The 26,247-nt window shown below is 40.9% G+C and overlaps 1 protein-coding gene across 10 annotated transcripts in view; it reads left to right on the forward strand.

Annotated features, from left to right (window-relative positions):
- LIMCH1 (LIM and calponin homology domains 1) overlaps positions 1-26,247 on the forward strand; it is a 281,384-nt gene that overhangs the window by 138,354 nt on the left and 116,783 nt on the right. For all 10 annotated transcript variants that reach the window (XM_006111913.4, XM_075930517.2, XM_075930518.2 and 7 more), the window contains one exon: positions 26,052-26,158. In XM_006111913.4, the coding sequence (XP_006111975.3) occupies positions 26,052-26,158 (107 nt within the window). The remainder of the gene's footprint in view (positions 1-26,051; positions 26,159-26,247) is intronic.

Raw genomic sequence — 26,247 nt, forward strand, 5'->3', positions numbered from 1 at the left:
TAAATTGTTACCCGGGCGAGTGATCAGTCTTTACATCTTCCTTTCATTCTTAAAGGGGGCTTGCCTTAACAATTTAGTTGAGGTTCTGATCCCATTTGGGGAGTGGTTTTCCTGGAAGCTGGGTCCCAAACTGCATTTTCCTCAGACCTGAAGTGTTGCAGTGTCTGTGTTGTTTCTCTGGGGGCGAAGGGGAGAACGGTGATCTCAGCTCTGTGCCTTGGCTGGGAGAGACTAGGTAAGCTGGCCCAGCAGTACAGGGTGGTGAGACTACCCAGACAGCAGAGTGTCAATAGCTTTGTCAACACTCTGGGAAGCACCTCCAAGGGGTTTTTCTGTGATTGCACCGTCTCACAGACTGCAGCAGCAGCTGAAGTCTTGGGCCCTTGGGCCCTTTTAAATTGCTGCCAGAGCTCCAGGTGGCACTGGCTGGGCATCACTGAAGGACTGGCTGGGGGATGTACTAGCCCCCAGCCCTGCTCCTTCTACCCGAGGCTCTGCTGGCTCCCAAACCAGTGAAACATTTAAGTTATTTTCACCCTTGGCAGGGACCATTCTTCAGCTCTGCTTGTACTGCACCTAACTCAGAGGCGTTCCATTCTTGGGTGGCCTTTAGCCATTACTGTAATAAACAAGAGTTTATGTAACAAATACTATCTGTCAGATAAACAGAATGCATAATAAAATTATTACAGGAATTCCCAACCTCTTTATGACACTCCAGCTGAGGCTGCAGCCTAAAAGCACATGAAATTAAAGCCATGGTTGAAGCATCTGAGCTATGTTGATGTGAGATACTTTATTAATCATAGAATACTAGGACTGGAAGGGACCTCGAAAGGTCATTGAGTCCAGTCCCTTGCCCTCATGGCAAGACCAAATACTGTCTTCACCATCCCTGATAGACATTTATCTAACCTACTCTTAAATATCTCCACAGATGGAGATTCCACAACCTCCCTGGGCAATTTATTCCAGTGTTTGACTACCCTGACAGTTAGGAACTTTTTGCTAATTCCCAACCTAAACCTCCCTTGCTGCACTTTAAGCCCATTGCTTCTTGTTCTATCCTCAGAGGCCAAGATGAGCAAGTTTTCTCCCTCCTCCTTATGACACCCTTTTAGATACCTGAAAACTGCTATCATGTCCCCCCGCTCAATCTTCTCTTTTCTAAACTAAACAAAACCAATTCTTTCAGCCTTCCTTCATAGGTCATGTTCTTTAGACCTTTAATCATTCTTGTTGTTCTTCTCTGGACCCTCTCCAATTTCTCCACATCCTTCTTGAAATGCGGTGCTCAGAACTGGACACAGTACTCCAACTGAGGCCTAACTAGTGCAGAGTAGAGCTGAAGAATGACTTCTTGTGTCTTGCTCACAACACACCTGTTAATGCATCCCAGAATCATGTTTGCTTTTTTTGCAACAGCATCACACTGCTGACTCATATTCAACTTGTGGTCCACTATAACCCCTAGATCCCTTTCTGCTGGACTCCTTCCTAGACAGTCGCTTCCCAGTCTGCATGTGTGAAACTGATTGTTCCTTCCTAAGTGGAGCACTTTACATTTGTCTCTATTAAACTTCATCCTGTTTACCTCAGACCATTTCTCCAATTTGTCCAGATCATTTTGAATTATGACCCTATTCTCCAGTTGCAACCCCTCCCAGCTTGGTATCATCTGCAAATTTAATAAGCATACTTTCTATGCCAATATCTAAATCGTTGATGAAGACATTGAACAGAGCCGGTCCCAAAACAGAACCCTGCGGAACCCCACTAGTTATACCTTTCCAGCAGGATTGTGAACCATTAATAACTACTCTCTGAGTACTGTTATCCAGCCAGTTATGCACCCACCTTATAGTAGCCCCATCTAAGTTGTATTTGCCTAGTTTATTTATAAGAATATCTTGCGAGACCGTATCAAACGCCTTACTAAAGTCTAGGTATACCACATCCACCACTTCTCCCTTATCCACAAGACTCGTTATCCTGTCAAAGAAAGCTATCAGATTGGTTTGACACGATTTGTTCTTTAGAAATCCACGCTGGCTATTCCCTATCACCTTGCCACCTTCCAGGTGTTTACAGATGATTTATATGTATTTATAAAAAGTCTTCTTGATTCCCTTTATTCCTGTAGCTAGTTTGAGATCCTTTTGTGCCTTTGCCTTTCTAATCCTGCCCCTGCATTCCTGTGTTCTTTGCCTATATTCTTCCTTTGTAATTTGTCCTAGTTTCCATTTTTTATAGGGCTCCTTTTTTATTTTTAGATCATGCAAGATCTCATGGTTAAGCCAGTGTGGTCTTTTGCCATATTTTCTATCTTTCCAACACAACAAAATAGTTTGCTTTTGGGCCCTTAACAATGTCCTTTCAAAAACTGCCAACTCTCCTCTGCTGTTTTTCCCCTCAGTCTTGATTCCCATGGAACCTTACATATCAGCTCTCTGAGCTTACCAAAATCCGCCTTCCTGAAATCCATTGTCTCTATTTTGCTGTTCTCCCTTCTACCCTTCCTTAGAATTGTGAACTCTATGATTTCATGATCACTTTCACCCTAGCTGCCTTCCACTTTCAAATTCTCAACCAGTTCCTCCCTATTTGTTTGGATCAAATCTAGAACAGCTTCCCCCTGGTAGCTTTTTCAACCTTCTGAAATAAAAAGTTGTCTCCAATGCAGTCCAAGAACTTATCGGATAGTCTGTGCCCCTCTGTGTTATTTTCCCAACATATATCTGGATAGTTGAAGTCCCCCATCACCACCAAATCTTGGGATTTGGATGATATTGTTAGTTTAAAAAAAGCCTCATCCACTTCTTCCACCTGGGTAGGTGGCCTGTAGTAGACTCTTAGCATGACATCACCCTTGTTTTTAATCCCTTTTAGCCTAACCCAGAGAATGTGTTTATAACCTAATTCCAAAGAGAAGAACATTGCCATTGCCTGGAAAATAATGATTGATAAAATTGGGAAACATATAACTTTTGTACACTCGAAGCTGCCTCACGGAGAGTTGTTTATAACATCTTTCAAAGATATTGTGGTTTTGTTCCCTTTTGTAATATGTGGGGTATAAATATGTAAAGGATTCTAGCAGCAAGTTCCAGCAATGCTTGCAAATGAAAAACAATGAGAATGAAAGTCTAGTATAAGGTAGGTAGCTACAATATGAATGTGTCCTTATAAGGCCATTGACCTTAACTGTAAACTAAGGGGTACTGCCTTTTTTGTTGAAGGGCAATTAATTTCTTATGCCAGCTCATTTTTCGCCTGCTTACAGCACAGACTGCCTGTTTGTATTAGTTTTATAGTATCCACTTATGGCTCATCTCAGAGCCTGAATTAGATCAGTTCTAATTCGTTCACATAAAATGTGTTTATTGACCATTATAGAGAACATGCCTGCTTTTTAAAAGCATGCATTTCCTGAAACAAACTCTTTATATCAGTAAGAATCAGAAAAATGATAGCTTGACAAAGCAAATACCTTTCATACTGTTGCTCAGAGTTGTTGCTGTAGGGCTGTGTTAAATGAAGCAAAAAAAAGTAATTTAGCAGTTATCATAGAAACAAAAGGCATCTTGGGTCAGATTGACTATGAGTTTTTATGGACAACGTTTTACTTCTGAAGGTTATAATTTTTCTTAATGGCCAAGCAGGGCACTGGTACGGTTGCTTTGAGCAAATACCCCAGGAATACATGTAGTTTATTAGGATTTTGAAAGGCACTAGAAAACATTTTGGGGAAGGACTGTATTTAGAAAGTCTTTGAATTTGTGCCTTGCCTCTAGTGATAACCACTGATGAGCTGTACTCTCAGTTACTCCTGTAACCAAGCTTTCTGCACACAACACAGAGGCTATGTGACTTGTATTGCAAAATACTGCATGCAAAGAGAGTTCATACAAAGAACAAATAGGACAATAACTTGATGTATACGTCCTGTGTACTACCTGAAATCTATATGGGCATGAATGAATGCTATGATCTCCAGACTGAAAGGATCATTCTTTGTGTCTCCAGCATCTTTCTCCTGCTAAGCGTATCCAGACTGGGGGGTAATCATGTACCTAAATCCAATTTTCAAAAGCACCAAAGTCATTGAGATCGGAAAGTCAATGGGATTCGGGTACTCTTGAAAATTCTTGTCATTAGAATTTAAGGACTGTGTATACTCCCACCACCTATTTATGAAAAGCTTCTCTTGCACAGGGTTGAATGCCATGAGGCGGTGCTATATACACTGTCCTCCTTTTTCAGTTTTCTTTCTCCATGGCACACATCCCTTGATGCAGAGCCTGGCCAGAAGCGGGTAGGTAATTGGCTGAAAGGGAGAGGAGACTAGCTTTGGTGCAGAGGGACAGTTCAGATTAGACAGGAAAGAAGTACGATGTGTTTATGCCTGGTTCTACAGGGATCACTTTCCAGACTCAGCTCACACCCCTTCTAGGTTCTCGAGGAACTGTTATGTTTCTTGAAACTCCTGCTGGTCTTCAACCTGACTTATGCTAGACCTGTCCAAAACTCAGAATTAAGTCTATGAAATTTGAAACAGCCTTGTCCAATTATTTTTCATTCAAGTGCCTTTTTCCTTTTAGTAGCAGCAATTTTGTGGGTTTGGTACCCAGTCTCATCTTAATATGACTGTTGGTGAAAGTCTGATTAACAGCAGTATGTTACAAAAGAATGTCTAAAAGGCAATCAATAAGCAGGTTCCAGGAAACCAGTGTGAGAGCACAACTCTTCCATAACCCCAAGCTACCTCCTGTATAATATCATAGTTGCATAATGCCATAGCTGAACTGAACGTCATGGTGTGGAGTATATGTCCTCAGACTTTCAGAAGATAATACTGGTTGTTTGTTTATTCCTCAACTTCTATCATTGTTTATCATGAAGCTGAATAATAATCAGCAATGGGTTGCATTGGAGTTTGTATTAAAAGTATATTAATGTTTCTGATCAACTATACTGAAGATCAGTACTTCACCTCGATTGAGTCTGTTTTTGGGAGAATGAAATGGATGCCTCCTTTCCTAGCATTACAGTTGTAATTTTCAATTTTGTAAGCTGGCTTTCACTCGAGCTGTATGTGCTGGTCTGCCAGCAGGTTTATCTTAGCCATCGTTTCCTTAATTTCACAGTGAAGATCAGACTTCCAGAAATTAGATATCCCAGAGCTTCTTGGTGGAGTTTTCCTGTGTGCTCTCAACTAGGACAGCAGACCGAGCTGCCAGATGCTATGAATCATAACAATTGTGCTTAGAGTTGTTGCTATTTTAGTGATAACCTTGTGGTAGCAAATATAGCTGCTCTGTTGCCATTTGGACAAGTACTTATTGTGAAGGCAGGGCCAGACTTTGCTGAATGTGATCCATCTTCCACAAAGCTTTGTAAACCTACTCAATGTCTAGGCCACATGGTAAGAAATTCCGCCTCCTGCAGAATTGGCTACATGGCTAGCAGCATGGAAGTTGGGCATATCTTACCCCATCTTACCAGATCTTTATCAACCTTTCTCCCCCCACGGCAGGAATATTTTCTAAATCAGTGGTGTGCAACCTTTTTTCAACCGCAACCCCCACGGCAGGGCCTGGCCACTGGCGGCCGCATAGCACTTAGATCCAGGCGACCAGGGGCTAGGCCCGGCTGTTGGCAGCTGTGCAGCATGGCGACCCCCCCAGGAAGACATCCGTGACCCCCCCTTGGGGGTCGCGACCCACAGGTTGCGTACCACTGCTCTAAACGATCTTCTTGAAACAAGTTTTTAGTCAAAGCCCAGTGTGTTTATTAGATGAGTTGTTTATTGGATGATAAGGCTTTCGAACTACTTCTGGAGTTGCAAAGATTAGGCCATGCCTGCACTATCACATTTACAGCTGTACAATGCAACTATACTGATGTTGCTATAAGATTGCTCATGTAGCCGCTCTATGGCTTCAGGCAATTCTGCTGACCTAGCACTGTGCACACCAGTGCATCTGTCAGTGTACTTTCTGTCACTTAGAGGGATTTTTTTTTACACCCCGGAATGACACAAGTTACAACAACAGAAATGCTGGTGTAGACAGCAGTAGTAACATAGCCTTGGCATAAATGTACAGTGGGTCTGCCATTTAAAAGGGGACATGGAATAGGTTCAGATATTTGAGGTTTCAGATAATTCACAGGAGCTTTCACTGTAACTAATGCAGATCAGGAATGTGATTCTTTGGAAAACAAGGCGTTTTGGGTAACTAAGGTGATAATGTAAATAAGTGGTGAAAACAGTTCTAGACAGCTGTCTTTGGACAATATTTTGAGTTACAAGCTGGTAAGCTTTCAGCGACAGAACTAGCAAAACAGTTTATATGATTTTGCCCTGAATGCCAAAGTGGAAAAAATCCTTTCTTTTTGTACAGTACTTGGATGTTTTCCTTCATTAAGTTTCTCCTGTTATCCTTATAAAGGTCAGATGGTAGCTGCTGCTTAAGCACAATAATCATATGAAAAGCACAGCTTGAAATGTCCTCAGTATGACACAACACATCTCTAATACAGGAAGGTTTCTCGGAGCACTGCTGAGTGTGTCAATTCAGGGTGAATTCCTTACAGACAGAGCTATTTACAACCCAAGACTAGGCTCCTGTACTTTTGAGGCGACCAAAGCAGTCACAAAGACTTCTCTGGTTAGTACACTATCTAACAAGAAGCCATACAAATAATTTCCTTAGACATTCCAGTTCTCCTCTGTAACCACCAGTACCACTCTTTATATGGATGGGAGGTTGTGAAAACCAATCTCACCAAATCAGAAGAGGAGCTTCTGATCCCAAAGGACCAGCCACATTCCCAGGTCAATTTAAAACTCAGACCTTACCCAAAAAGCGCTCAGTTAGCTAATCCTTTAGACTCTAAAATCTAGAGGTTAATTAAGAGGAAGAAAAAAAAAGAAAAGTTGAGCATCAAAATTGCTAAAGGAATCAAATATGTACTCCAGTTGCAAAGTTCCTGGTCAGGCTTGTAGCAGAGGTGGGATAATCTGCTCTATTAAATCAAGTCTCTGGAATACATCCGCTGTTAGGATGGGTCATCAGTCCTTTCGAGCTTCAGTTCATAGTAGAAATCCTCCAGAGATGATGAACCATATTGAAGACAAAATGGAAGAACTTAATTTTTAAGCCTTTTTTATATCTTTGGCCATATGGAGGGACTCCCTTTGTTCTTTGGGGAAAAATACACCTGCAAAATAGAGCTTGTCATATGATCAAGCTACTTGCCCATGCATGACTTAGTACTTTTCAGGCAGCAACCATTGCTCCCATGCTGGTCTGAATGTTTGCAGAAATGCTGGGAACTGGGTCTGGCCCACGAAAGCTCATCACCTAGTAACCCATCTTGCTAGTCTTTAAAGTGCTACATAGTCCTCTTTTTTGTTTCAGCTAGACTAGACTGACATGGCTACATCTCTATTTCCATTGTCAGTCAAGTATTTCTATCAGAATCAAATAACATCACAGCACCTGGTATTTTATGTACTCATTTAAATAAAATGTTTTACAAAAATAAAAACTGCTGATAGCATGACTCTGCTTTACATTGAAAATTATTTTTGAAATAATCCTGGCCTTGTATTGACATTAGGCAAAGAAACTAAGGCCAAAACCAGAAAGTCTATTGACTTTTGGCTAAAACCATTCATGAAAATTTGTAGGTCAATTGGTATATTCCTCAGAGATTACTAATTGTGCCTGCCAAAAAGGATTTATAAAATGTAGAAGCAGACGGATGTAAAAATTATACATTAAAATAGCATTTATATACAGACACACAATGGTAAACTTCAATAATTAGCACTTTAGAGAGTAATCTGATTTGATTTAAAACCCTTTTCCTTACCTGTTTAGAGAGACTTCTGTGAAAACAGAACCTTTTCTTCTTGGATTAATCTCTTACTTTTTATGCCTAGTATTTGCCTAAAGCTTCTGTGTATGGTGGCATAATTTAGATTCTGTGAGAAACATCATGTCACCTAGTATAATGACTTGAGATATGGTAAGACAAATCTCTTGTTCAAAGAAAAATATTCTTAGTAGAAAGAATTGAGTGAAGAAACTGATCATTTGGGAAACATCACAAAACACGTTGTTTTCTCCTCCTCCCCCCTCCCTTACCTCTCTGGCCAAATTCCCCATGAGGAATCATCAAAGGGGTGTAATAGGGGTTTAAGAGCTATTTCTTGTCTATCTGGCCTGAATTTCCAGGGTCATTAGTGAACCAGAGTGCTTCAGTTTTTGAGTATCCAACTTGATTCTTCTTTTAGAAGGGCATGATTTTTCAAAAGGACAGATGCTCAGTACTATCCGCAAATCACCAAGTCCTTTTAAGGTGTCTTAAGGTCACCATCATTCAGGATGTTGAGTTTTGGGGTAAAATTAGGTAAACCTTTATTGTTGACATGCCTCCTTTTTATCTGTCTTAGGCATGGATCCTGAAAATTGTTGACAACCTACAGCTTTCTGAAGTCAGAGCTATGAACTAACTTATACCTGTTTTATTGTTCATATAATACTGTATTTAAGTATAAATGCAGATTTTCAAACACTTTGATGATAAAATAAGCTTTGCAGCAGGATAAATTTCAGGATTACATGTGAGATTCTGATTCTCCTCTACTATCACCAGTGTAATTATTATGGCTGCTTAATACTGGAGTACACCAAACCCCTAAGGTACCAGTAACATTTGAGATTTACTGAAACTCTGAGATAAGCATTCAGCAGCTAGGCCTTGTAGGCTCTGGTGGGCCCAGTTAATACACAAACACATGGCTAAGTGCTGGGGCATGCAGAAAAGGGAAAGGTTGAAAATACTCTAGGTACAGAAGCTTAAACAATTACAGTTCAAAGTAAGCAACCGTGGTTCTCGTTTGGGACATTGGATACAGTCCAGTCAGTGCAGCAAGGCACCAGGAGTGGGATATGCAGCCAGAGTAATGCTAACCCCATTATCAGGAAAGCTAATTTGAGCCTAAGAGAGTTTGGTTGTTCTCCCAGCTGAGCCAGCCCTGATATGACACTTGTAGTCTGGTCTTCTTGGCTGCAGGGCAGGTTGTAGGGCTCTAGCTCTGTGTACAATTCCTGTGGACTTTGTCTCTCAATTCAGCATCTCTGCAGCTCCTGAGGAGCCATGTCATTGTTGCTTCTCCAAAATACCCAGTGACTTCTGGCATCATGATCCTTCTCTCTACCTGGTCAGGAAGAGGGGACTGTGCAGTTGGAGAGGCTTGATGGGGACGGGAGTTGCCTGTTTTCATCACCCCGGCCATAGTAGTAAACTGAGTTTGTTCTTCAGTGCTGCTTGCATCTCTAAATTCTCTTTAGTCTTTTACCTTTTACTGATCATAGATTAATCTCAAGATTTTTAAATACCATTAACCAATCTCTTGAGCTGTCCAGTCCCACATAATAATTGCTACATAAAATATGAGCTGTCTTGGAGAACTAAGGCTCCATGAAATCCAGATTTTGACATTTTTCTTTTTTAGAGTTGTGAATGAGTGAAGTCACACTTAACTGTGTTAAAATGCTTACACTACTTGCAAACATTTATGATAGCTTCTCAAACAGTGGTTAATTTATATGTGAATGTTTTTTTGCAAAGAAGAAGAATTTGAGGGGTAACACTAGAAATTTAGGCTCTTGGTTCCACAGACAAAACACTGAGTAGGCAAAGCTGTAATGTGAAAAATTTCAGGCAGTCTTGCCAGTATCCTCAATCACAGCTTCTATTGTTATTAATAATTGTGTGTAGTGCCATAAATGTGGCTGATGTTTTTACAGGCACATAAGTATGGACTCCGTTCTGCAGAAAGTACAATACAAATTAGATTATTAATAATAAAAACAGACTATTGGACAGTGGGAAAGGAGTCAAACAGGAGGGAAATAGCTTCTCAACAGCAGTTAATTTACATGGACGGAAATAATGCTCCTGTCAGGGAGATAACATAGTGATAAAGCTTTATAAATTGTTTTTATATGAATATTTTAACTATGTTTTCCTTTCTTTTATCCTTTAAAATATATTTAATCTACTCCTCCAGATAACCTTCTCAGAAAAAGAAATTAAAGGCTTGCTGGTTAGGGATGAATTAATGTCTCTGCTAGCTTTTGTCTTGTAGCTGTGTTAAGCAGCAGGCACTGGGTAGGCAAGATTTGCTGAATTATGAACATGGGCTGGTTACTATCCATTGTAAACTGAATGCAGACTGCTAGCTTTCTTAGTTAAGAGGGAGTCTGGATGTAAACTGAAATCTGAAGTAGGGGTTGCCAATTTTCTAATTGCATACAACTGAACGCTCTTGTCCCACCCAGTGGTAGGGAGACTCTGTCCCTGGTCCGCCCCTTCTCCCAGGCTTTGCCTTCTTATTTCACTCCCCCCCCCCCCCATCTCTTGCTTTCCCTCATCCTCACCCTCTTTCACCAGGAAGGGGGTTGAGGTGTGGGAGGAAAGTGAGGCTCTGGCTGGGGGCATGAACTCTGGGAGCGGCCAGAAATGAGAGGTTGAGCATGTGGGAGAGGTCTCCAGACTGGGGCATGTTAGAGTGCGAGAGAGGGTGGCAGTGGGAGTGCGGCTCCAGATGGGGCCAGAAATTATGGGTTTAGGGTACAGGAGAAGACTCCAGGCTGGAGCAGGGAATTGGGGTGCAAAGGGTGAGGGTTCTTGCTGGGGGGTGTGGATTCTTGGGTGGGGTTAGGTGCAGAAGTGGACTCCAAGGTGGGGTGGGGGTTGGGATGTCTGTGTGTGGGGTGTAGGGTAGGGATGTAAGGGAATAGTTGACTAACCGATAAGCCGGTTAGTCAACGACTCACATTCTCGCCCTCCCTCCCCCACTTGCTGCCTCTGATACAGGGGGAGCAGGAGCCGGTGTGGGAGAGGAATTGGTTTAAAAGCTGGTTTCCCCCCAGCACTGTCTTTGCGGTACAACCTCTGCCTATGGCACGCCCAGGCTTACCATGGGCTGCTCCAAATCCTGCAGAGCAGCCCCTGTCTGCAGGGGATCCCAGTGAGGAGCTGGAACCCCCCGCGGACAAGGGCTGCTGCCAGAGTTGAACTTTTTGGACTTGAAATACTTCTAAAATGACGATAAAAAAAACCCTTGCATTTAAGAACTCCGTAATATGTTTTATCTAATACTGGCTTGAAATTCTAAAGCTATGAATTGGAAAAAAAAAACCTGGGTATCATGTAGCAGCAGCTGAGAGACTTTTGATGTTTATCAAACCTTGAACATCAGAAATTATTAAAACATATTCTTTGGCGAGTAAAAAGTAGATGTTTAACTTAAAAGGAGTAAAGGAATTTGTTACTCTTCTCCCAAAGGTCATGAACTGAGCAGGAATGAGTCCTTGGCGACTGTAGCTATTTTGCTTTTAGCTTTTGGGAATAGATATTTGGTACAACTGTTACAGTTATTGCCAGACCCTCAGTCCCCATGGACAGTTTTCTTGCATTTTTTGAGGTCCAGCTACACAGCTGCAGTGGATAGAGTGCAGGTTTAATGGCAGTCAACTCTGTGCCATGTAGTGCAGTGGTCTTTGTGGTAGCTGTTTGTTCTCATTGCTGAGTATAGTATTAGTGTTGGCCAATCAGTGCTGTTTATTGGCTTTAAATAAAAGATAACTTTGCTTCATTTGACAAGAAAAAGAAAAGGCAGAAATAATATAATCACATTAATAGCAGCTATGTTTACAAGAAGCTGTGTGCGAATGCCAGCTGGCGACAGTCTGTTCATTTTAAATTGTTTCATGTGGTGCTGATTTTTATTTTTAAATGTCTGTTTCTTTTGCGGCCTGATAGTTGAAACTTTTAAAAAAATGCTAAACAATACTCCAGCTCTTTCTCAATCCTGGGCATATGATCTTCCATGTGCATTTCTCTTAGTACTGTGGGATGAGGCAGAGACTTTCCTTTAACTCTCAATTTTTTTAAAAAGCCTTTTTTCATTGTATACAATTTGGTTAAAATGCATTTTCTGTGTTTGAGCAGAAAGACAGCAAATTAAAAAACTGTGGAAAATAAAGACAACTCACTGCAAAACAGTTGAGTTTCTTAAAATAATAATTAGGCAGCAATAATTGTGTGAGAGTAAATTTACTCTTATATGCAGTGTTCTTGTAGCCATGTCAATCTCAGGATATGAGAGACTCTTCCTTGTCTCCATAAAATCATTCTGTGTTTTTGGAAAACTATATGAATGTCTCACTAATTCTTGTTCTCACTGTCCTTTCACAGTACTTGGAAGTAATGGAAGAGGGAGACTAACACTAATAAGGATTCCATAGTGTTCATGCATAATGGAGCTTTTTCCGAGTAGAAGTTTTGTAAAACATATACAGCACATGCCCAAACTGCTTAGATTATTTGATAGTACAGCATCTTGGCTAAATAATTACCTCATACAGTTTTTTGAAGTCTAGGGGAAGGTGGGTGGTCTTCAGGATTTCCCTTCTTACTTCCCTTCCCACCCTGAATAGCTTATCAAAGAGTAACTGGTTGCAAAGGAAAGATGAAGGCTTTTTCCCTGGAGTTTTCAGTGCTGCTCTAGCTAAAGAATAAAGTGAGACATTTCCCTCTCCCCCTTGTCCACCCACCACAGTTGGAGAATTTGGAGAGAATAGTCTGCACTAGGGTAACACAATGGTCCACAAATAGTGTGTGTAGTGTAAGGGCCCAATGGGCACTGGATTTGACCATGAATGTCTAGGTAAATAGGGAATAGACTTTATCACACAATTAGGGTTGCCAGATGGTTACAACAAAAATACTGGACATACTTGTCATTACATCACAATCTATGTTACTATCTTATTTAGAAAATACCAGACATTTATATTTTCCTCATTTATATTTTCTCAATTTGTTTCCTGAACAGAAAGCTCAAATACTGGACTGTCTGGTTCAAAACCGGACATCTGGCAACCCTATACACAACCACAATCTCACATAGAGTGAGTGTCAAACACACTACTTCTGAAATGCAAGTCTGTTATAGGAATGGGCTACACTATAGAAGAACGGGAACATAAGCATGTATATAGCTATCCTTGATCGCAATCTTTAACGCATAATACACTGTTTATTTACATTGGGTCTTAAATTTTTACTACTCTTTCACTTCAGTTATTTTAGGGGCAACACCTTTTTGATCTATGGCTTCAAAAATCATTAAATTATAGGTAAACCTGAAAGTCATTATTTTCTATGCAGATGGATATAATTTGTTAGTAATGCATCTTGTACAAACTATACCTTAACTCTGAATGCTGAGTTCATGTCTAGTGTTTCCTTGGTGGTCCTATTACTCAGTAATCTCTCTGATTAATGAGATGTTTGGCTTTTAATAAGATCTACTGTAGTCATTTACGTGAATAACTTAGATTTTAAACTTGAAATATTTTTCTTAGCTATTAAAACACTTTACCTTAAACAGTAGATTTTGGATGGCTGCCTTTGTTTGAGGTTGCTTAAGTGGGTATTCATACTCTGTTTATATTTTTCCGACTGTGTGGTCTCCTAATTGTTGTATAAAAATACAGCATAAAGTTGCAAAGTAGCTTTTTTAGACTGTAGATCTTATACACTTTTGTATTTTGCTGTGAAGGTCAGTTGAGGGGTAGCAGATATCCTCATGCTGTATTGATGCATTAAGTAGGTGCCTTTGGAAGTGAATGCCCAGTTTCCTTCAAAACAATTAAAATGCACAAAGATCTGAGACAATGGTGTTCTAAAACACTAAGTGAGTAAACACAGAGCATGTGTTCAGTTGTGCTTACAGTCCACGTTTAAAATGTTATAGTACTTTTAACACAAATAGCTGTCCCAATACTTAAAAAAATAAGAAGATATAAATAAAGGTTCGCTATGCAATATTATTACTAGTTCAATGGATATGGAGGAGATGCAAGATAAAAAGAAGTGTTGTACCCGGATCCTAGTCTAGTTTGTATTAGTAACAATATGATGTCATAGGACATTTCTTTAAATCTGTCTTTTCATAAAAGTTTGCTCATTTAGCGGTAAGATTCCATAATAACAAATGTCACAGCCTCTTACATGAGGGAAAGACCCAAATGACAGTCATTTTGCAGGTAGGATAAGGACCCAAGCTTCACCTGTCTCCATCTCTGTCCCATAGGTGGCTGGTGAAAATATTCTTGAGGGAAGGGAAGGTGTGTGTCTAGTGGGGGAAGTTGGGAAGGAGCCCACTGTCAGGGTGGGTGGGTGAATGCGTCAAGCCCAGCTCTCCTGTGTGTGTGTGTGGGAGTCACTATCTCAGACTTGGCCTGATGTGGAGGGGAGGCCCCAAGGAGAGGTTGGAGAGCAAGCCAACCTCACAGTCGGGGAGCGGGGGGTGGGAAGAGGACACAATTTTTATAGTGGGGGTGCTTAGAGCCATTGAACCAAATTGTAAATCTTGTACATAATGGAAATCACTTCAAGCCAGCCGCAATACTTGTTCCATCACTTAAGCCCACAGTCACTCTGCAGTGACAGCTCCTGTTCTGCAGGGCTGGGCTGAGGCTAAGTTTCATCTTGCATGCACTGCCACTTCCCGGTGCATAGCTTCAGCCTCCCACCTAACCTTACAGGAGTTGTGGTGTGCAGAACCCAAAGTCAGCTGTGGTGGGCATGGAGCCCAGTCCCCTGGCAGACTAAAAGTCTCCGATGGAGTCAGCCGGTTGGTGCAGTGCTCAGGAAAGCTGGGAGTGGAGTGAAGCGGACAGGCAGGGAGTATGCTGTGACGGTTTCTGACAGGCCAGAGCCTAGCTCTGCCTCTGTTTCAGGTGTGGAAGCAATGCTCTAGATCACTTTTGTATGACTGTGCCTTGGCAGCAAAGATAGATTTGGGGTGCTGAGTCCCCTCGAGCCCAAACCACTTCCCTATCCTTCCCATACTTCGTGTTTGTGATCAGGGGTGGATATAAGGCAGGGCGAGCGAGGCAGCCGCTCCGGGCCCCGCGCTTCAAGAAGCCCCGTGCATGCGCTGTGTCAAAGGGGGGCCCCGTGAAATTGTGCTGCCCTGGGCCCCGCAAAATCCTCATCTGCCCCTGTTTGTGATGGAATTGTGGAGTAAACTCTCATTGACTTCAGTAGGGCCTGGGTTTCGTCAGGGAGTCCTTGCTCAGGAATCTTTGCTCACTAAACATAGCCCTGTTCTTTTCTGTTCTCCTCCTCCTGAGGTCATTGATCAAAAATAAAGAGAGTTGAAGTAGTGGGGAGTGGATGCTGGGTAGCTGTGGAAGAGGTAGGTATAGAAGTGGAAAGGAATCTTGTTTGTGCTGTGAAGTGGCTGCTCCATACATTTGAGGTGCCAATTGTCATGATGGCACAAAGCCAGCCCTTCTCCAAGGTCAGGTGGAAGCAGGCATATGACTAGGATTACATTGGATTCAAAATCAGCGTACTGCCTGACGAAATGTAGGGCCAGCAGGTCAAAACCTGAAAGTGTTGTCTTGGCAGTAGGCAAACCAGTCTTCACTAGACGTTTCCCACTGATGGCGAGTCCGATTTAGAAATGCTCACTGTTTGAATCTTCACTTCCCAGAGATTAGGGTGATAGGCGATCAGTGTGTTGGAAAATTTGTCTTGTCCATTCAGAGTCTAAGACTGCACATACATGCAGGTACGTACATACAGCTGAATGCTCCTTATTCCTTCTCCAGCCCTGTGTCTGCTGGGGCAAACTATAGCGTCGGTATCATAGCAGCTTGTTCTTATCTGTCTGTGTTGTAAGTTCTTAGGGACTGTGTTTTATTATGTGTTTATACAGTGCATACCACATAGAGCCCAAAGCTGATTACAATTTCTGGGTACTACCAGAGTAAAAATAATAATAAAAATGTGCTATACTAAATATGAGAGTGTTGATTAGCTCGGTCAACATTTTGTTATATGCTATGTGCTTAAAAAGCAGTTCAGCTGGTATGGGTATTGCTTTGTAAAGAGGGATACAAAAGTGAGAGGCCTAATTTGTTGTTTGACTGAGGAGTATGTTGTTGGGCTCCTGTTGTTTTTCTTATGGAACTGCAAGCTTTTAATGTGAACCATGTGTGTCTGTTGATATTTGAGGAATAAATATGCTTACAGCGTGAATCACTTAGTATGCGTCTTGGGTTTTATTTAATAAATTTTGTGGGACCTTATTTGTTTTTGGGGGTGGGGAGGAAAGTGGGATTTGTTCTCGAGGGGGGAAAAAAGTGACAGTAAATCATAACATCTTTGTCTCTATTTAATGGAGAGCGGGTAGGATCATACTTTACAACAGCCAGTTATTTGGGATTGATGGTAAAACATTTTGCTGACTGCTAAAAATGCTGAGGTCAGCCCTGAAAAGACAAGAGGAACTGGCATTTGGACATTCCACATTCCCAAAAAACAGTTCATTCCACATTCCCAAAAAACAAGTTAAGCTGATATTAAGCCATTTTCCTATATCATATTGATGCAGGCACTCCTAACATCCATACTTAATGCACTAGATGTGTGCTGGATACTACTCTATCTTGGTTTGCTTGTTGTTCTGCTCATGCTGCCTTCCTTCATTCTCTACAGCAGTGTTTCTGAAAGTGCTCTGCGAAACTACTTGAGAAGAAACACATTAACTGGCCGCCCCTGTTTGTTTATTTACTGGCACCACGGTCACAGAGCCTCGTGTCTCCCATTGGCTCCGTTTTGCTCTTTGCAGCCAAGCGGAGCTGTGGGAAGCGGTGGCCCGGCCCACGCCGCTTCCCGCGGCTCCCCTTGGCTGCAGAGAGCAAAGGGAGCCACGAGGCTCCGTGGCCGCGGCTCCAGTAAATAAACAAACCGGGGTGGCCAGTTAATGTGTTTCTCAAAGTGGTTTCGTGGAGCACTTTCAGAAACACTGCTCTATACCAGTGTTTCTCAACCTTTATTTTTTTTATAAAGTACCCCTTTAAAAAAAAAAGTGCCCCCAGTACCTACAGTTTTCAGACACACACAGTTTTTTTCTACCATTGCAACATATTTGTTTAAGCTACTTAATTGTAGTAGGGCGGGCGGGCGATGAAATTTTTCAGTGTAAAAAGTACGAAAATAATAAAGAACTGTAAAACTTAAAACAAAAATTCAGTTTTCTCCAAATTTCAGTTATGTTGATGTACCCCCAAGACTTGTCTCAAGTACCCCTATGGGTATTCCTACCACTGGTTGAGAAACCTTGCTCTACACCATTTTTGTATCTTTTTGCTATCTTGGAAGGCATAAGGGAAAAGATAATGTTTATAAGATTTTCCCCCTATCGTTACCTGGCTGAATGTCTGAAGGTAGCAGGAAATATTCCTCGATTATCGACTGTCAATTAAATGCTCCAAAACCAATAGCTAATAAGCAAAAGAGATTCCAATTATGACAAGAGGATCTCATCACACTCATTTTCCTTTATTGGGGCTCACCTTTTAATTAAAAAGTGCCTTGTTTGTTGATTGGGTTTTTTTATTGAATCCTTGGGAAAGAAATCCTTTCTTTACTTTCTTCTACTCCCTCCCCAGCAGGGCACGGGTATTGAAATACCATATGTACAGGTGTTTTTGACCTACTTTAGACTTGTCCAGGCTCCTCTCCATCCTCTCCCAGTTTTCCTTCCTTTGAGTCTTATACTTTACCTTGTTTTGACTAATTGTTTTTCTAAGTTTTTTTTTCTCCTCCATCCTAATCCAGTTACTACCGCACTCATTGTCCAAGATTAATTTTTAATCTCTAAATTCTATAGGGTTCAGTTCCGAGTAACTCCTCCTCCTCCTTACATTCACACAGTGCATAATTTGTAATGAAAGAGATGCTGGGGCTAAAATAATTTTTTTTGTTCAATTTTCATAACTGACACAGCAAGCCCAGAAGTGCTGAGGCTATGAACCATCAAGGCTAGAAGTTCCCAGTCCTGGAAAGATTTGCATAAATTAATCGTTGTCTATCTCCTTACTGTTGTGAAATCTTGTTTGTTTGGGGGTAACTTTGGTGGTACTAAGCTTCTAATTTTCTTTCCAGCCTCTTCACCTCCTTTCCTTTATTGTCATTTTCTTCACTAGCCTTTGCATTAAGGCCCTGACTTCTTGCCTGCTTTCTAAGTTACTGAATGGAAGTGGGTGGAGCCTTTATATTTCAGTGTCTATAAATAACAAGTTTTATACCTTCCTTGCCATTTTGGATTACATCTACTATATATTTTGAAGAGTTTGTTTGTAGATTTGTTTGTATAAAATGAAATCAATATTTTGTGATTACTTACAGATACCAAATTATGCATAAACAATCCTGCCACCTAAATTAGCTGAATGCACTACTTTTTATATCGAAATATTCTGGGTGAAAGGTTTAAATAATTATTTTTGTTTTTCATTGGAAAAAAGGCATGACTGTTATGATTAGAATTCATAAAAATATGTGCTAACAAAATTAAAATCGAGTTGCCTATTCAACTGTCATTTTAGTGCAAAGAAAATTTTTACTGTTACAAATCACAAAATAATTCAAATTAGTTATAGAAAGAGTAGTGGAAACTTTACGAGTTTCTGATTCAAATGTTCTATATATGGTAATTTTATTCCATTTTATATGGTAATAAATGAATGGCGATGGCTATCTCTTAAAACTGGAAGGGACCTTGGTCATCTAGTCTAGTCCCCTGCTTTCACAGCAGGACCAAGTACCATCCATGACAGATTTTGCCCCAGTTCCCTAAATGGCCTCCTCAAGGAATGAACTCACAACCCTGGGTTTAGCAGGCCAATGCTCAAACCACTGAGCTATCTCTGAAGTTGAAACCCTACAAATTTAAAACTGTTCTTTTACTTCCCTTTTGCAAGAACATTAATAAAAAATTTCTATTACATGTATTTACATATTTCTTGAACTTTCTATAAGTGTAATCTATTCAAAATGACTTTGTCTGGTCAACAATGGGCCACACCTACTAGGAGGGCTATAATTCTTGCTGATCTGGAATTCTGTAATAGACTAAGAAGAGTAGTAGAAAAAAACTAGGTCAAAACTGACTTACCAGTAAGTTTGCCATCTATTTGTCTCATTATCTTACCTTCTCTTTTGCTTTCCTCTTTCCATGGTATGTGATGCTTGTTAAAATAGACAGCATATTGGTTTTGCTACAGAAAAAATAATGTGGGCATCCTGTACCCAGTGTAACAGCCTTTCACTCTGGGACTTGGGGTATTGAGTTGTAATGCAAATAAATTTTTTCTATTTTTCTATTGAAAAATGACAATGTTGTCAAAAGCAAAATATTTTGCAGAAATATTGTCTTTGACAAAACTTGATTTCCAAGTGAAAATTTAAAAAAAGCATCTCCTTTCCCACCCAACTCCCCCCAATCTTTTCCATAAGGTTGAAAGGTAGCATTTAAGCATTAACAGGGCATCTAGATATTTCTGTTTCAAAATGATTTTCCATTTACAGGTTTAAAAATTTATACTAAATATAAAATGAAAAATCTAACTAAGAACAACACATTCTTGACTTTGTCACAACAAAATGCAATTTTTTTGGCAATTTTGTCACTTATTAGTTTTGTTCCATTCTGGAAACTTGTGAAAATGAAAATCTGGTTTCCATGTAGCTCTTCTCCCAAACATGGTAGTGCCACTGAGAACTAATAACCAATTTTTCAAATTGTTTGACCTTTTCTGTCAGTGCCGCCTTTTCATTTCACAGCATCCTGTCAGTATTAGATTTCCTTTTTTTTCCTGGTCATCCTTATATCTGATCTAGGCATGCAATTCATTAGTCATGGCATCATTCCTAGTTATTAATAAGTTATTCTGAGTTGCCTTACAAAATGAGTGTGAATGCTTTATTTTGCTGTTGTGAAAGATGCAATGAGTGGAGATAGGCCAAATTCACGCTGTTTGCATCTGATCAGCAAATAATAGAGAGGGAATTTGCCTGCTGTGAATATTTGATTCACACCAGACTGCCTTATCTTATGAGTTGGCAATGCTACTGTATGAACTGATAGTGATTTTACAGGCTGTTTATTCTAAGTAGTCATCAGTTTCCATTTTCTGTGGGAAAAAGGCTCTTTTGATTTTTATGCCAGTCACACTATGTGTGGTGGGAAACTGTATCATAATACTACACAAGTAACTAAGATTTTACCTTGTCCTTTGAAAAGCTGTTTCTATTTCAGCAGTGAAAGTTGATAGTGTTTCATATAGACTATAAACTTTTCAGCATGAAACTGACAATTTTAGTGCAACATTTAGACCAGTAAATTTGAATTTGTAATCTTTATAAGCAAGATAATAGCAAGCCAAATGAGATCTTTCCAACAACAAGTATCATACTGTTCAATACTTAAAATCATTGTATGTTTATATCCCATGTTTGTCATGATGGTGACATATTTCTCTGGTGAATATCCAATTATAACTTGTAAAGTTTTACAAATATTAGACCTCTTCCAAGTTTAACATCCAGCATGCTAGTAAAAGAAAATGAAAGAGCTTAATCCCTAAAGTCATTTTGCCCTCTACATAACAGGTGACAAGTACAGAGGAAGATCTCTTATTGCTTAAAATGATTCTCTGCATTTGTCTGCTATAAACAAAGAAATAAAAGTAACAACCTTTAGACACAGTTGTTTTTCTTAAAGGAGCAAAGGAAGTGATGTGTCTTACCAAATGACAGTCCCTTCATGTAGTGCAATATCCTGCTTGCTGCCATAAGCAACAGATTGTTAATAGAAAGCAACCTTCCATCTACTTAATGCACATGCAGAAGCTGAAAGGAATTATTTTCTGAACCTCATGTGTAAAAGTTTGCAACTTTTTATGGATTGTTTCTAAAGCTTAAAAAAAGTCTTCTTCCCACTTAATATCCATCTACATGAAATCCTTAAAGTAATGCTACTTTTTAAAAAATTGATCATCTCCTATCAGTTGATTTCAAAGCAGTGAAGATATTGAATTGAGCTTTCCAGGATTTCTGGTGAGATGGGGACAACAAGATCTCCCTTTATTTTAATAGCTGAAGAAAATGGAGCCCAGAAAGTGACTTTGCCAATGAACATTGTGACAATCCAGAGAGAGAATCCTGATCACTTGACTCCCACTCCTGTGCTTTAAATAACAAAATCTTTTTTCCCCTCTCTGTGGTTTAGCAGGCTAGTTTATCAGCATGTTAAAAAAAATAAACACAGTTTTAAGTAGTGCTGAGCCAAACTAGAAAAGCTTCAGTTCTGTAGTCTGTTGGATGCATTTTAGATTTGGATTGGCAGCCTATAGGAATGTGAAGTATTTTGCAGGTTTACCCTGCTCATCTGTCATTCTCAAACATCAGTTTCTCTCCCCTAAATAAAAGTTGCTATGCTCCTAGGGTTATTAAGGTTTGAGAGTGATAAAACTGTCAACAGTTACAAAAAAATAAACAAAAGCCAAATCCACGTACAGTGATAACAATTTTTTTTAAATCCACGGTTGCCAACTCTTTATCACAATGTTTTACTATGCTTAAAATAGGAAATAACTATAAAGCAGGAAATAACTCATGATACTGTATTGTTGTTGAGACTGCTTTCAAAGGTTGACTTCATTCACAATCACTATAACAGCATATGCATAAACATCCTTAAATCATAACGTGGATTATTTTTAATGGATGTTTGGCCATTAAGTGAACTGTGACCATGTTTCTGGTAAGCCACCAACCCCCCATCGTGTGGTTACCAATTCTGATCACTGTTGACAGAAGTTGAATTGGAATTTTGGACCTAACGGTGAGAGATCCTGGTAAACCATCCCTTGAGCCATCCCACCCTTTGATCATTTTCCAATATATGGGGTCTGTTTGTCTTGGATAGCTTGTAACAAAAATTGCTTTTTAAAAATGTTTCACACTTAAGTAACTAAACTTATATTAGAGTTGAGCCTTGCTCCACCCATCATTTGGAGACAAACAATATTGTGCTCCTTGAAAGGCAAAACACAGTATTCATGTTTCAGTTGGAATTATAATACAAATAGCAACAGATGGGAATTTTACAAGAGACTTTTCATGACATGAATGAGACTTCCTCTCCTGGGTGCAGGCTCTCTGTTCTCCCAACTTCTGCTGCTTCTTCCATGGCTTACCTCCCTAGCTGTTAAATTTGAGCCAAGACTGGAAGAAGATTTGGAGAGCTCAAAATTTTTTGAGCCCAGATTTGCGATGTGGCTGCAGACAGCAAGCTTTGTTTGCACTGATGTTGGTATGCTGAATGCCAAAGCGATTACTGTTCTGATCACTGCACACTGCAAAAATAAACAGTGATGGTCTTGCAGATCTGTGCAAGTGCAGTATAAACAAAGATATGGGAACAAATTCAGTGATGGTGAGAACTTTGTTCCATAGCTGTTTCCCTTCAAATAGGAATAGATGGGAAGGACTTCAGGGAGGGGTTGAAAAGGTTCAAATATTTGCTTAGCCTCCTACTGAAATTATTTCTGAAGTTTAAAAGAAACTGCTCTAGCAGACTTTATGGCACTGCTAGAAGATTTACCTGGCGTTGATTGGGCCCTTGAAAAACAAATCTTATTTGAGTATTGATTTAAATCATTGCTCTGGGGTGGGGCTGTGGATGAGGGATTCAGTATGGAGGCTGCCCCAGGGAGAGAGGACAACCCCAGTCCTCTCACTGCAGCAGCTTGGGACTAGGTGAGAAGAGCCTGTCCGTGGCTGTTGCAGCGGGCACAACTTGGGGTGAGGTGCATGTTCCCCAGCTGGGGACAGGCACAGACAGACATAAACAGAAAATGACAAACTCTCTGAAATATATAATAGATAGCTATCCTTTTCACCACCCCTATCCTCTGATGGACTAATGGAGTTATAACTGTCTGGGTCCCTATTGCTGGCTCCTTTCTGCCCCCTATGGTCATTCTGCATATAACTGTCCCTCCCACCAGACCCTTCCTTTTCCATTTTATGAGAAACAATCGAATTCTGGGCATAACCCATTGTCCTAGCCAAACCAAACTATGACCTTGCGTAATGTTATCATAAAAGAAAGCTGCATACCTAATTTGGTGGTCCTAGAGTATCATATACTGTTTAGGAGGCGTTTTTGAACAAACCGACTCAGAGATGGACGGACAGACAGACAGATACGCATTTCTAAAATATATAGTAAGACCATTCTCCACCAACTGGACACAGGTCATCTTCTCAGGCAAGAAGAAATGAAGGGTGGGAGGAGCTTGAGTAAAGAAATGTGTGCAGTCTGCTACCTCACTGCCCACCTCCACTGGCTGTTCCTACAGCTCTGGAAGTTCTTCAGAAGCTTGACCTTGATTGTCACTTGTTCCCTGTGACCTCTAAGCTTGTCTACATGAGAAAGTTGTACTAGGTCTACAAAAGGTTTTAGTTCTTGATATAGTTAAATTTTGGTGTAAACCATATGGGGAATCATCCCCAGTGATCCACCAGTGCTTGCAAAACCACAGAGAAGTAGCCCTTTCTGTTGATGTACTCTGTGGCGAAGTGAGCTGATGCCAACATAAAGATATACATCCCAGCTATCCACTCACGGCAGTTCAGGAATCCATTGCTGAAAATCCATCTGCTATGTCTCTGCACATTTTTGAAAGTCACAGTCCTGTGTAGTATTAATGGCCCCATGCACTGGCAGGACAATGGCACTAGCTATGGATTCTCAAACTCCAAATGACTTCACACTAACCAGTAGAAATGCAGTGTTGCAAGCTTCCATAGTGCAATCAACACTCATTTCACCACTGTCAGTGCAGTGCTCATTCTGGTGTCCCTGTGCTGGAGGCTTTGGTGGCAGGTATAATCTTCCCCAAATGGAGCAAGTAATGCTGGATGTGGTGTATCTTTCTTTGAAGGCATACCAGCCCGTACTTTGGGAATGCTGCTTGTGAAGTTCCTGAGAGCCAAGGAGGCCACTGGCACCTGGACCATGGCTTGGACCCACTTTGCCCCAAGGCCCTGCTTCCACTTGGCTGCTTCCCCCGTGGTCCTATCTGCACTTTATCTTCTCCTGCCCCTGCTCCACGAGTAGTAACGGTAGTTCGGAATAGGAAGCCTAATCCGAACTACCTAGTCCGTGCTGCGTGTAGCCGCGGGCACAGAGTCCGAACTAGGGGACATTCAAAAATGGCGGCGCCCTGCAATATGCAATTGAAGCCCGGGAAATTCAAATCCCGGGCTTCATTTGCAACTTCGGTTGCCTACATTAACCACCCTAGTTCGAACTAGGGTGGTAGTGTAGACATACCCCCTCTTCTCACATGATGCTGGCTCCTCTGCATCCCTCTTCCCCCATTGCTTGTCCTGAAGGCAGGAGGTGACAGAAAGGAACAAGTAGTGGGAGGGCTCCTAGGAGAAGGGGCCTCAGGGGAGGGGACAGAGTGGGGCTGAGTGGCAGATGGGGGGCTTTGAGGGAAGAGGCAGAGCAGGAAGAGGCAGAGTGGAGACGGAGGCTCAGGGGAAGAGGGCTGAGCAGGATATCAAGGTGGAGCAGAAATGGAGAGTAAGCAGTGCAGTCAGAGGAAGCTAAGTAAGGAGTGGGGCCCTGGTCCAAAGGCTACATGGGAAAGTTGTAGCCCCCCCCCCCCCACTTCTAGGGAGATTCCCGTGCTCATACCCAGCCTCCTCTGCCTGTAGTGGTGGTCTGGGGAGAGCTCTGCATCAGGAATGTGGCCTTGTACATTCGAAAGTTCTGCAACCACTTCTTTGTCATACCGAGCCCACATTATGATGCAATCCCTCCAGTCAGCAACCGTTTCTCAGGACTAGAAGCATTGCTCCACCATTTGCAGCTGCTTCATGAATGCCAATAATAACCCTCCTTTAGATTTTGCTGTCCTCTATGCAATCAGCAAATGTCCTGCTGCTATGGTTTTGTTCTGTGACTCTGTAAATACCAGTGGATCATTCATCCTGTGCTTGCAATACTTATGACAGTAGTGCAGATCTGTGCAGACTCCATTCTTCTGTCAAAGGTGGCTGACAGTGTGATGTGCCATGTGGATTTGTGAGATTTTTTTTAAATAAGGTATTAAATTATGGGATATGGATGGTATTCTGGGATGAAGAAATTAGCATGATGGGAACCTGTTAGTAGACATGGCCTTAGAATGACCACAGAGAGGGGGTTTTTTTCTTATCACTGTAGTACATCCACCCTCTTGAGAGGTGGTAACTAGATTGATAGAAGAATTCAAGCAGTGGATTTATTGGGGCTTAGGTTAGCTTAGCAAGATCTCTGAGGGGATTGACATTTTCACACCCCTGAGCAAAGTTGCTAGGTAGAGCTCTGGTTTAGGTGTAGACCAAGCCTAAGCATGGAAATTCCTACGTGGACACTGGTTTAACTAAATCAGTGTGTCCTCCTTGTGTAGAAAAAGTCTCAATTGTTTAAAAAATGTGGTTTCATATTTTCAGCTTGAGGAAAAGAGATGACTTTCTCCCCTTCCTTCCTCCCTCCCCCCCCCCCCCACTTTTGGCTGGCTAAGGATGGAGGGCAGTGGAGTAATTGAGTATGCTAGTTAGAAGTAATTGGCAAGTTAATGTAAATGCAACATTTTTTTGTAAAACAATAACACAATCAGAATGGTGAATTAATATATTATATACCTGTGTTTTTTGACGAAGTGTCAAATGTGGCCATTGGCCACAAGGCTTGCAGTGGATTAGAACTATACAGAGAGCTGGCGTAAATTTGATTGCAAGTCAGCTGTTTTTATGTATTAAAAATGTATTAAAATCTTGCCATATGACTTCTGACAAAGAAAACTGAATGAACATGGTGTAGCTATGGATTTCAAAGGCAAAATGTTTCTTTTTTCCACTTTTGGAATCTGCAAAGTGCAATTTTAGTATATAATTGGCAATACGGTAATCCTAGATTAAGGATGAAGTAGATTAAGTGATTGGAAATGAGCCAGAAATTTAGGTTTGTGAACGGAGGGGTTGATTCATTATGATAATCTTCTATAATAAAGAGAAGTTAAATTTTATTTGCCTCATTTCAGGACAACACCATCTTATTCTTAAGAGGCTGCAAAGAGCTTGGGCTTAAAGAATCTCAACTTTTTGACCCGGGTGATCTTCAGGATTTATCAAACAGAGTAACAGTCAAGTAAGTACAATACCAGCTCATAGTTAGGGCCTTAATACTGTGGACATGTATGGTTTAATTGTAAATAATTAAGGATGAACAATAAGGAC

The sequence above is a fragment of the Pelodiscus sinensis genome, chromosome 4 (assembly GCF_052426305.1).
Source record: "Pelodiscus sinensis isolate ZL-2025 chromosome 4, ASM5242630v1, whole genome shotgun sequence".
Classification (NCBI taxonomy): Eukaryota; Metazoa; Chordata; order Testudines; family Trionychidae; genus Pelodiscus; species Pelodiscus sinensis.